The sequence below is a fragment of the Scyliorhinus canicula genome, chromosome 18 (genome assembly GCF_902713615.1).
Source record: "Scyliorhinus canicula chromosome 18, sScyCan1.1, whole genome shotgun sequence".
NCBI lineage: Eukaryota > Metazoa > Chordata > Chondrichthyes > Carcharhiniformes > Scyliorhinidae > Scyliorhinus > Scyliorhinus canicula.
Window position 1 is genome coordinate 74,324,481 of NC_052163.1, and position 12,112 is coordinate 74,336,592.

The 12,112-nt window shown below is 47.5% G+C and overlaps 1 protein-coding gene across 4 annotated transcripts in view; it reads left to right on the forward strand.

Moving 5' to 3' along the window:
• The window catches only part of LOC119953033 (tropomyosin alpha-1 chain), a 131,032-nt gene that overhangs the window by 36,188 nt on the left and 82,732 nt on the right, over positions 1 to 12,112 (forward strand). Inside the window, exon 1 of one of the 4 annotated variants that reach the window (XM_038776812.1) lies at positions 10,852 to 11,059. The exons of 2 other annotated variants lie outside the window; for them this stretch is intronic. In XM_038776812.1, the coding sequence (XP_038632740.1) occupies positions 10,928 to 11,059 (132 nt within the window). In that variant the 5' untranslated portion in view covers positions 10,852 to 10,927. Of the gene's footprint in view, positions 1 to 10,851; positions 11,060 to 12,112 lie in introns of those variants that run through there. One more of the 4 variants, XM_038776810.1, reaches the window with a different exon arrangement.

Genomic DNA, 12,112 nt, shown 5'->3' on the forward strand with positions numbered 1-12,112 from the left:
GTCACTGCACTTCTCCCTTAATGATTCAGAAGAGGTGATTTTAATCATGGAGCTGATACTGGAGCATCAGGGTATGTAGATTAAAGGGCACAATATCTCTTGGGGCAAGTACTTTAAAAGAACTATAACTGGGTGGGTTTGAAATAGAACAGATAAAGTGCAAATTCTGCTAAATCTTTATAAATTGCTGGTTCTTTTTTTTTAAATTTAGTGTCCAATTAATTTTTTCCAATTAAGAGGCAATTTAGCATGGCCAATCCACCTAGCCTGCACATCTTTGGGTTGTGGGGCGAAACCCACGCAAACACGCGGAGAATGTGCAAACTCCACACGGACAGTGACCCAGAGCCGGGATCGTACCTGGGACCCCAGTGCCGTGAGGCAGCAGTGCTAACCACTGCGCCACCATGCTGCCCCTTAAATTGCTGGTTCAACCTCAGCTGATGGGCTGTGTTCAATTCTGGGAACTTGACTTCAGGAAAGATGTTACGTCTTAAAGAGTGTGTCGAAGAAATTGCACGGTACCAGAGACAACAGACTCTGGTTATTTGGAGATGTTGGTGAATGGGGGATTCTTCTCCTTAGAGTGCGCAAGGTGAAAGGAGATTTAATAGATGTGTTCAAAATTCCGAGAGTTTATGACAGACTATAAAGGGAGAAACTGTTGCCATTGACTGGCGGGTCGATAATCAGTGGGCATAGATTTAGGATACTTTGTAAAAGGACAGCAGAGGCTTCAATGCAGTGAGTTGTTATGATGTAAGTGGCTCTCAGGGTGGTGGAAGCAGCTTCCAGAGTCGCTGGGTGAAGTTTTTAAAATTAATAGGCAATTGAGAACTGAAAGCACAGAGGCAATTGCCGAGCAGGCTTGATGTGGGGTAACATAGTGGCAGAAAAGCATTGGATCAGCCGCAGTTTAAAAGGTGATACATGATAGAGATCTGGCATGGAACTGGAATAGTTGAATCTGGAGATAACAAAGGCATTAAAGAGAGTTTCAGCAGCTGTGGGCTTGCGTTGGCAATGTTACAGACCGGGAAGTAGATGGTCTTTATGAGTGGGAATCTCAGTTTGAACTCAGTCAGGATGTCAAGATTTGAAATGGCAGGTTCAGCTTGAGAACATGGTTGGGGAGAGGGATAGTGTTCATGTCAGAGACGGAAGATAGTGGCTTTGGTCTTACAATGTCTTACATGGAAATTAGGTGTCATCCATGGATGGACATTGGACAAGGAATCTGAGAGCACATTGGCAGTAGACTGTCAGAGGGGGAGAGGAGGTACAGAGTTCAGAGAGAAGCTGAGCCCATGTTTATGAATGGTTTCAATAAGGAGTAACTCATAGATGAGTAAGAGATTAAAGACAGGGGGGTGGGGGGGGGGGGGGGGGTGTGCAGGGGTGGGGAAAGAACCATTTCCAGATAAGTTCTCGCTATGATTGGATAAAAAGAGTGGCATCCTATTTCACTGAATACAGAGGAAATCTATTGGAGAAAGATGGGACAATTGCATATAACGCAAATAATATCATTTGAGACTTTAAAAAAATATATTCATTCAAGCGGCATGGTGGCACAGTGGTTAGCACTGCTGCCTCACAGCACCAGGAACCCGAGTTCAATTCTGGCTCTGGGTGACTGTTTGTGTGGAGTCTGCACTTTCTCCCCGTGTCTGCGTGGGTTTCCTCCGGGTGCTCCGGTTTCCTCCCGCAGCCCAAAGATGTGCCGGTTAGGTAGATTCGCCATGCTAAATTGCCCTTTTGTGTCCATAGATGTGCAGGTTAAGTGGGGTTACAGGGATAGGGCAGGGGAGTACGATACTCTTTCAAAACGTTGTTGCAGATTCGATGGGCCGAATGGCCTCCTTCTGCACTGTACAGATTCTATGATTCTTCTATAAACCAGAGGCTCCAGGTTCAAGTCCCACTCCAGGACTCGATGGTCACAGAAGATACGTTCATAACGCAGTCAAGCAGCTATCAACTTGTAAATCCTTCCAATATACACTAATGGCACTGGTATGAGTGGGCCTGGACAGCCATAGGATAGAATGTAATTGGACCTTTGGCTATCACTATCCATAAATCCAGATACAACGGGTGGGATTCCCAGATACTGAGGCTAAGTGATGACGGCGTCGGAAACGCCGCCGCGTTTCTCAACTGCCCCAACATGGCCTCAGGATCAGCAATTCTGGCCCCTCCAGATAGGCAGCACGGCATTGGAGCAGCCCACGCCGCTTCAGCTGCTGATCCCGGCATCAACTGGGGGCGCCGTGGGGTCTGCGCATGAGCAGTGGCACCGGCGTCAACGCGCACATGCGCAGTGGCTCCCTTCTCCACGCCGGCCCCAACGTAACATGGCGTAAGGCTAAAGGAGCCAGCGCAGAAGAAAGGAGGGCCCCAGCCCGAGAGGCCGTCCCACCAGTCGGTGGGCTCCGATCACGGGCCAGGCCACAACGGAGGCCCCCACTGGGTCGATCCCCCCTCCCCCCCCACAAGCCGCCCTGGACCCTTCCATGCCGAGGTCCCGCCAGCTGAGAGCAGATTAGAATGGCACCGGCGGGACTCGGGTTTTTTGTAACGGCCGCTCGCCCGTCTGGCCGACGCCACGCCGCCGCCAATGGCACCGATTCTCCACTCTGCGGAGAATCACGTCCCGGCGTCAGGGCGGCATGGCGTGATTTGCGCCGGTCGCGGGGATTCTCCGGCCCGGTCCCGGGCTGAGAGAATCCCGCCGATTATGTATGGAAAAGTGAGGGGGAGGGGCATGAGCCAATCTGATTGGCCTACTCCACCAGTCCCAGCAGCACTGCAATTACATCAGTGGCTGCTGCTGGGTCTGCTGGTGAAGAAAGGACCCCAAGGCCTGGAGCAGGCATATCCGGAGTCTTGGGTCAAAGAGTTTGGGTAGGTTAAAGGCAAGTGGTGGAGGGGGTGAGTTTAAGGGAGGGAGCAGGTAGAAAGGAAGGGGAGGGGTCTCATGCTTAAGGGAGCATGTACCACTGATTTCACTCCAGCACTGCCACTTTGGAGTTCAATTTGCCCCTGAAGAGCAAAACCTCTCCCACACTTCCTTCCCACACTTTAATCACTGGAGGTAAAAACAAACTGTCCCACCCTGCTGATTGTGACAAACGTTTTATTCTCTGGGCAGCATATTATCAGGCTTAACATAGGTCATGTAAAGGCCACTATATAGTGCCATGGACACTCTGCTGATGGGGATTTGATGCCTCCGCAGTGTCAGGAGGCTGTCAGCTAAATACAAACAAAGGTGAGGAGGAGGGCATTCAGCCCCTCGAGCCTGCTCCATCATTTAGTAAAATCATGGCAGATTCATCCCGCTCATCGCTGATAACATATCACTCCCTTTCTTACCAAGAATCTATCCACCCCTGCCGTAAAAATCTTCAAAGACTCTGATTCTACCGCCTTTCCAGGAAGAGAGTTCCAAAGACTCACAACCCTCTGGGAGAAAGAAATCCACCTAATTTCTGTTTTAATTGAGTTATCCCTTATTTTTAAACAGTGACCCCTGATTCTAGATTCTCCCACAAGTGGAAACATCCTCTCCTTATCCACCCTGTCAATACACCTCAGGGTCTTATATGTTTCAATCAAGTCAACTCTTACTCTTCTAAACTCCTGTGGATACAAGTCTAACCTGTCCAACCTTTCCTCGTAAGACAACCCATCCATTCCAGGTATTAGTCTGGTAAACCTTCACTGAACTGCCCCCAACACATTTACATCCTTCCTTAAATAAGGTGACCAATACTGTACGCAGCATTTCAGATGTGGGCTCACTAATGACCTGTATAACTGAAGCATAACTTCCTTATTTTAGTATTCAATTTTCTTCATAATAAATTATAACATTCTATTATCCAGGCTCACTGGAGCGGCACAGTAGTTAGCACTGCTGCCTCACTGCACCAGGGACCCGGGTTCGATTCTGCCTTGGTGACTGTCTGTGTGGAGTTTGCACTTTCTCCCCGTGTGTGCATAGGTTTCCTCCGGGTGCTCCAGTTTCCTCTCACAGTCCGAAGATGTGCAGGTTAGGTGGATTGGCCATGCTAAATTGCCCTTAGTGTCCAAAGGTATGCTGGTTTACGAGTTAGGACGAGGGAGTGGACCAAGATATGGTGGTCGTTCGGAGGGTTGGTGCAGACTCGATGGGCCGAATAGCCTCCTCCTGCACTGTAGGGATTATATCATAGAACATAGAACATAGAACAGTACAGCACAGAACAGGCCCTTCGGCCCTCGATGTTGTGCCGAGCAATGATCATCCTACTTAACCCACGTAACCGGTATACCCGTAACCCAACAATCCCCCCATTAACCTTACACTACGGGCAATTTAGCATGGCCAATCCACCTAACCCGCACATCTTTGGACTGTGGGAGGAAACCGGAGCACCCGGAGGAAACCCACGCGCACACGGGGAGGACGTGCAGACTCCGCACAGACAGTGACCCAGCCGGGAATCGAACCTGGGACCCTGGAGCTGTGAAGCATTGATGCTAACCACCATGCTACCGTGAGGCCCCTATCATTCTATTAGCTTTTCTAATTACTCGCTGTTTAGCTTTTCTAATTATTTGCTGTACCTTTTGTGATTCATGCACTGGGGCATCCAGACCCCTCTGCGTCTCAAAGCTCTGCAACCTCTCATCATTTTGATAAGATTATTTTTTATTCTTCCTGCCAAAATGGACAATTTCACATTTTCCTACATTATACTCCATTTAGATCATAGATCATAGAATTTACAGTGCAGAAGGAGGCCATTCGGCCCATCGAGTCTGCACCGGCTCCTGGAAAGAGCACCCTACCCAAGGTTAACACCTCCACCCTATCCCCATAACCCAGTAACCTCACCCAACACGAAGGGCAATTTTGGACACTATGGGGAATTTATCATGTCCAATCCACCTAACCCGCACATCTTTGGACTGTGGGAGGAAACCGGAGCACCCGGAGGAAACCCACGCACACACGGGGAGGATGTGCAGACTCCGCACAGACAGTGACCCAAGCCGGAATCGAACCTGGGACCCTGGAGCTGTGAAGCGATTGTGCTATCCACAATGCTACCGTGCTGCCCACGGTAAATTTGGCAATTTTCCCCCACTCATTTAACCAGTCCATATCCCTTTATAACCTCCTCATATCCTCTTCACAATTTACTTTCCGACCTATGTTTGGGTCATCCGCAAATTTGGCAACCATCCCTTAAATACCTTCATCCAAATAATTCATATAAATTGTAAAAAGTTGAGGTCTCAGCACTGATCCCTGTGGCACATCCCTTGTTATATCCAACCTGAAAAAAAACACTTACCCCTGTTTCCTGTTAGCCAACCAATTTTCTGTCCATGCCAATATGTATGTTGCCCACTATACCAGGAGCGTTTGCCCAGCATTCTCCAACTGTTGGGATTCTCTTTTCCAGCTGGCAGCGCACACCCACCCATGGAAATCCCATTGACAAACAGCGGGAAGAGAGATTCCCACCACTAGTGAACAGCACACTGCCAATAAACACGCGGCTGGGAGACCGGAGAATCCAGCCTTTATTTTCTACAATAACTGTCGATGTGGCACTTTATCAAATGTCTTCAGTACATCCACAGGTTCCCCTTTATTCAAAGACATGTTACTTCCCCAAAGAATGCCCATGATTTGGTTAAACATGATACTCCTTTCACAAAACCATGTTGACTCTGCACGATGACCTTGAGCTTATCCAAGTGCCCTGCTATAGCTTCTTTAATAATGGCTTCTAACGTTTTCCCTCTGACAGATGTTAGGCTAACTGGCCTGCAGTTTCCTGCTTTCTATCGCCCTCCTTTTTTGAATAATGGAGTTACATTTGCTATCTTCCAGTCGAATATGACCTTCGGAAAATTAAAACCAACGTATCAACTATTTCACTTCTTTTCAAACCCTGGGTGACGTTCATCAGAACCCGGGGCTTGTCAGCCAACAGCTCCAATAATTTACAAGGCCGCTTCTCTGGTGACTGTAATTTTCCGGAGTTCCTCCCTCCTTTGCATTTCCTGGTTTATAACTGCTTCAGGGATTTTATGTACCCTCTATCCTTTTTTTAAAATAAATTTAGAATATCCAATTCATTTTTTCCAATTAAGGGGCAATTTAACATGGCCAATCCACCTAACATGCACATCTTTGGGCTGTGGGGGTGAAACCCACGCAGACATGGGGAGAATGTGCAAACTCCTCACAGACAGTGAACCAGGGCTGGGATTCGAACCCGGGTCCTCAGCGCCGTAGGCAGCAATGCTAACCACTGTGCCACCGTGCCGCCCCTCGTACCCTCTATCCTTAAGACAGGTGCAGAATACCTGTTCAATTCACCTGCCATCTCCTTGTTTTCCATTATCAATTCTCCAGACACACTTTCTATAGGACCACACTCACTTTGTTAACTCGTTTCCTTTTCACATATATATAGAAACTCCTACTATCTGTATTTATGGGCACGATTGAATGGCCTCGTGATACCTGACTCGGTGACGCAATGAGGCCGTTAATTCTCATGAGGAGGCCTCTTGTGTGATGTGCAACGCTAGGGATGCCTCGCAAAGTCTAACAGGATCTAACAAAGCATTGAGATCTGAATCTCGCCCTCACTGAGCGGAATCCAGATCTGCATATTTAAGTAAGCTGTTAGCTTCACTGAAATATATCTGCACCAAAGTAACCCAAGGCCCAGGATCAGGAGACCTGATTGTAGCACCATATAGCACTAGTTTTCCACAAAGATGGATCAGGCCTAACGACACTTGGGGGGCGGTCTCACATGTAATTATTAGGCCACCGGGTGGTCGGGCTCTGGGAAGGGTGGGACCCTGGCACTCTGATACCACCTGAGTATTTTTGCACTGCCATCCTGGCACCTTGGCACTACCACCACCACCCCAGCACTGCCTGGATGCCCATCAGTACCCATACAGGCACTGGAATGTGGCGACTAGCGGAATTTCACAGTAACTTCATTGCAGTGTTAATGTAAGCCTATTTGTGATACTAATAAAGATTATTATTAAATAGCACCCTGATCTCTTGCTGTACTGATGAGCTAAGTCTTAGCTGAGCTTGTCAGTGCAGGAAGTGAGGTAAGTGCGGCCTCGGTGGGGAGTTCCTCACAGAGGCCCCCCAAAAATACAAAGTCCCGTTTGATAGCGGGGTTGCTCGCGCTGCTGCCGGCTCCAAGAAACACCCGCAAGACACACCCAAGACAGAACTCTGTTTTTTTATTATATTCCTGGCGAGTTTTCTCTAATGTTCTAATTTTTTGCTCCTTATTAATCTTTTAGTCATCCTTTGCTGTCCCTTATATTCTGTCCCATCATCTGACCTTCCACCTGTCTTTGTACAATGTTATGTTTTTTACATTTAACCTTTCTAGTTAACCAATCAATGCCTGTCCATCCCTTGGACCTTTTCTTACTTGTTGGAATGTATCTTTTCTGCGCATTCTGAAATATCCCCTTAAATGTTTGCCACTGCATCTCGATTGACATATCTCTTAACCTAATTTGCCAGTTCACTTGAGCCAATTAGAACATAGAACATAGAACAGTATAGCACAGAACAGGCCCTTCGGCCCTCAATGTTGTGCCGAGCAATGATCACCCTACTCAAACCGACGTATCCACCCTATACCCGTAACCCAACAATCCCCCCCCCCCCTTAACCTTACTGTTCTATGTTCTATGTGCGTGGGTTTCCTCCGGGTGCTCCGGTTTCCTCCCACAGTCTAAAGATGTGCAGGTTAGGTGGATTGGCCATGATAAATTGCCCTTAGTGTCCAAAATTGCCCTTAGTGTTGGGTGGGGTTACTGGGTTATGGGGATAGGATGGAGGTGTTGACCTTGGGTAGGGTGCTCTTTCCAAGAGCCGGTGCAGACTCGATGGGCCAAATGGCCTCCTTCTGCACTGTAAATTCTATGATAATCAGTGGTGCTGATTTAAACCTTCTGAATTCAGTGTGGAGTCGGGAAGCTGTAAAGTGCCCAGTCGAAAGGTGAAGTGCTGTTCCAGAGTTTATGTCGAGCTTTACTGAACGCTGGTGTCAGCTGAGGAAAGATAGGTTAGAGTTGGAGAATTAAGAAGACAGGAGACAGGGATCTCAGGGTCATGTTTGCAGACTGAGCGAAGGTGTTCTGCAAAGTTGCCACCCAGTCTGCGTTTGGCCTCTCCAATGTAGAGGAGACTGCATTGGGAGAAATGAATATAATATACTAAATTGAAAATATCACATCAATCACTGTTTGACCTAGAGGAGTGTTTGGGGCCTTGAACATTGGAAAGAGAGGAACGAAGAGGGAAAGTTTTGCATCTCGTGTGTTTGCACAGGGAGCTGTCGTGGAAAGGGGATGGGATGTTTGGGTTGAGTGAACCAGGGTGTCACAAAGAAAACTGTCCCTTTGGAATGCTGAAAGGAAAGGGGAAGCATGTTTGATGGGGCATCATGTTGGAGGTGCTGAGAACAGCAGAGGATGATCCGTTAAATGTGGAGGCTGATAGGGTGGAAGGTGAGGACGGTGAGGACAAGGAGAACCTTTGTGTAGTTTGGGGGGGGGGGGGGAGGAGAAGGGGTGAGAGCAGAAGTGTGGAAAATGGGATTAACATGGTGCCAACCACACTGGGAGCGGAAGAAAAATACATAGATATCAGAAGCACTGATATGGAAGACTGCATCATAAGAATAGATATGACAGGAATGGAGAAACTAGCAGAATGGAATAATTGGTACAGGAGGTGGATGTAGTGTTCTTTGTGTTGCTCATTTCAGGATGGTTGGCGTAGTGTTCACAAAGACCACAAATTAACTTGAACTGAAACAAAGCTATAAATTTATTAACACTACTAATTTGGATTCAACATACTCCGGAAGAATACAGTTGATTAATAACAATTAACTACACTCATCTACAGCTAATCTTAATACTGATATAAACTATGATCTGCTCTCACTTGCACTATTTGTACTTCTGACTCTCTAGCTAACTCCTGCAGGCACTCTCCCAAAAGGCTTGGCCTTATATAGTTGTAACTGTAGCTCCCTCTAGTGGATAGCCTAGACACTTCATTAACCCTTGCAGATCTTACAGTTATGATAATACTACAGTGGGTGGGAGGATGTGTAGACAAGGTAGCTGTGGGAGTCAGTGGGCTTACAGTGAATACTTGTGGAAAACCTATTCCCAGAAATGGAGGCAGAAAAGGTCCAAGGAAAAGAAGAATCCGGCTGACGGTGAGGAAAGAGCAGAAATTGGAAGCAAAGTTAATAAAGTTTTATAATTCATGGCAAGAGCAAGAAACAGCACCAATACAATCATCAGCATACTGGGAAAAGAAGAAATGAAAGGGACTTGAATATTTCAAACATCCCACATAAAGGTAGTCATAGCTAGGACCCATGGGATTCTCATAGCAATCATTGTTATTTGGAGGAAGTGAGTGAAGTCGAAGAAGTTGTTCAATGTGAGACCAGGATAAGCCAGGCGGAAGAGGATGATGATGAATGCAGATTATTCCTTTGCTCGTGGAAGAAGCCTGGCTTCTGTAGTCCAGCCCAATAGGGGCTTGGAGGTCGGGCTCGGTGGTGTACAGGGGTTGGCCATCCATGGTGAAGAGGAGATGATTAGAGTCAGGATACTGGAAATAGTTAAAAGTGGTGGAGGGCATCAGAATAATTGCTGACGTAGGTAGGAAAGGGGAGAGAAAACAATTGAGGTCAGGAGAAATCAGTTCCCTGGGAAAGGACAGGCTGAAGTGATGGATCTACCATTTGTGGATCTTGGGAAGGAGGAACAGATGAAAAATATTATTTCCTGGGGTGTGGACTTCGCTGGCTGGATTATCCCTAGTTGTCCTTGAGAATGTGATGGTGAGCTGCCACTAGTTCAAATCAGGATTATACTGGCCAGATGTCTTGTTTTGCACTGGGTTTTTTTGCCCCTCTGGCCACTGTCTGTACCAGATGTGAATTTCTGACCCTTAGACCACCTACTTCGGTGAAATTCCAGCAGTGACCTGTGCTCATTCCTTTCCCTGGCCGTAATGGCGAAACAAAAGTTAAATTTACTTTAATACCTCCCCTCCTCCCCTCCCATTGTCTCTCCAACTATCTGGAATCCCCAAACATGATGATGTCTTCTGATTCGTGTTGTGAAGGTGTCCAGCGCTGGCCATTGTCTTTAGGGTGGTGTATGGGTTTGGAGAGGGGAGGAGGTGGAATAATGAGGTTGGAAAGTTGTAGAGGAAAGATGTCCAGAGGAGATGATGAGGTCAGTGAGAGGCTTGGACACGGTGGCTCCATGCCCAGTAGGGCATGGTCAAGGGTGAGGTAGGCAATGTGGTGAGAGTTAGCTTTCAGCCTCCACCTTTAACAATAGGTTTAGTGGCAATTCTTAAGGTTGGGTCTGAGAGATGGGCCTGTTCCTGAGAGGGACATGGAGTTAGAGTGAGTTAAGGGAACACAAAGGCTGAGATCTCACTGGCAGCTCCCAGTGTAAACTGGATCAGAGGGGAGGGCTCCAGCTGGACGGAGAAGACAGGAACAATTAACCTACATTTTGACAAGAGGCCCCTGGAAGCAGAATGAAGGCAGCTAATTCTCGGTATGTAATAAAAAGCTGAAACTTTCTGCTGGGCTAAACTCTTTCTTTCTGCTTCCCTGACACTCCTCCCGTTTCCCACTCATTCCCAAATAAGGACAAATGTTCCATATTTTAGGTTGGCAGTCCCTCCCTGTTGTAATGGGGCTGCCCCCACCCCCTCTGTTCCTATTGGTGTGAGGGAGGGAGTGGATCCTCCCTTCAGTAGAGGCACACACTCAGTCAGAGAGGCAGAGTGAGAGCAGCTTGTCCCACATCCTCCAAACTCACCATGACCGGAGCCACTTCGCTGGAGTCAGTGCGGCGGAAGATCCAGACCCTGCAGCAGCAGGCGGATGAGGCGGAGGATCGGGCCGAGGCTCTGCAGCGGGAGCTGGACACCGAGCGCCAACTCCGGGAGAAGGTCAGTGAGAGCGGCGGCGGGCTGAGCCGGGAAGGCGGGCACGGGGACCCGGGGGAGGAGAATGCCTGATGGTCCCGCTCTCACAAAGTAGGGCGGTGGTCACCGAGCCAGCGGAGGAGGTGGACCTGGGTCCTAGCGCCGCTGGGAAGAGAGTGGAATGGGGTGGGGTGAGGTCACAATTTTCAAAGAAACAGCGAGAAAATCTAACTACTGGGGAGGGAAAGAATGCAGCTTTAGAATGGGGATATGGGGGGGGGGGGGGGGAGAGCTGAGTTGGAGGAGAAAGAGAAACTCTAAGAAACAGTTTTTCTTGAAGCAACGGTTTTTAATTAATTCTGATCATGAGAAATGTCTCCATTTAGTTTAAATCTTATCAGAAACTTTTCAGTGTCGGAACTTGGGAAAGGTTCAAAAAGCTTTCAAACTTAAATGCATGGAAAGAGTTGGCTGGATTGCATCCAAGCATTTTAAAAGTTAGGTGAGAGATAGCAGATGCAATCTTACATCTTTAAAATTCATTAGGAATGTTAATAGTCTTAGAAGTCAGAGGATTTGCAAGCAGCTTATGTGATAACTGTATTTGAAAAGGGAGATGGATCAAATCCAGGGAGATCTATGTGATACATTTTATAATTGTACATTGGTTTGGCTCATTAGCTCACTGGGCTAAATCATTGGCTTTTAAAGCAGGCCAGCAGCACGGTTCAATTCCCATACCAGCCTCCACGGACAGGCGCCGGAATGTGGCGACTAGGGGCTTTTCACAGTAACTTCATTGAAGCCTACTCGTGACAATAAAGCGATTTTCATTGATGTATTATAAACATAATCGGAGTAGCCAATCCAAATTTTGAAAGGGAATGGTCATGCTTGAATAGTGTTGTATTGAATTATACCAGTGAACAAGGGGAATGCAATATATCGAGACTTTCAAAAAGCCTTTGCTGAGTGAGGTTCAGCTGGGTTGACTTGGCAGGAATTTTCAAATGGCAGTGTTTTCAGCCCGAATGCCTGACAGCCAGCAGGGAATGCATCTCTGCCAATACTGGCTGC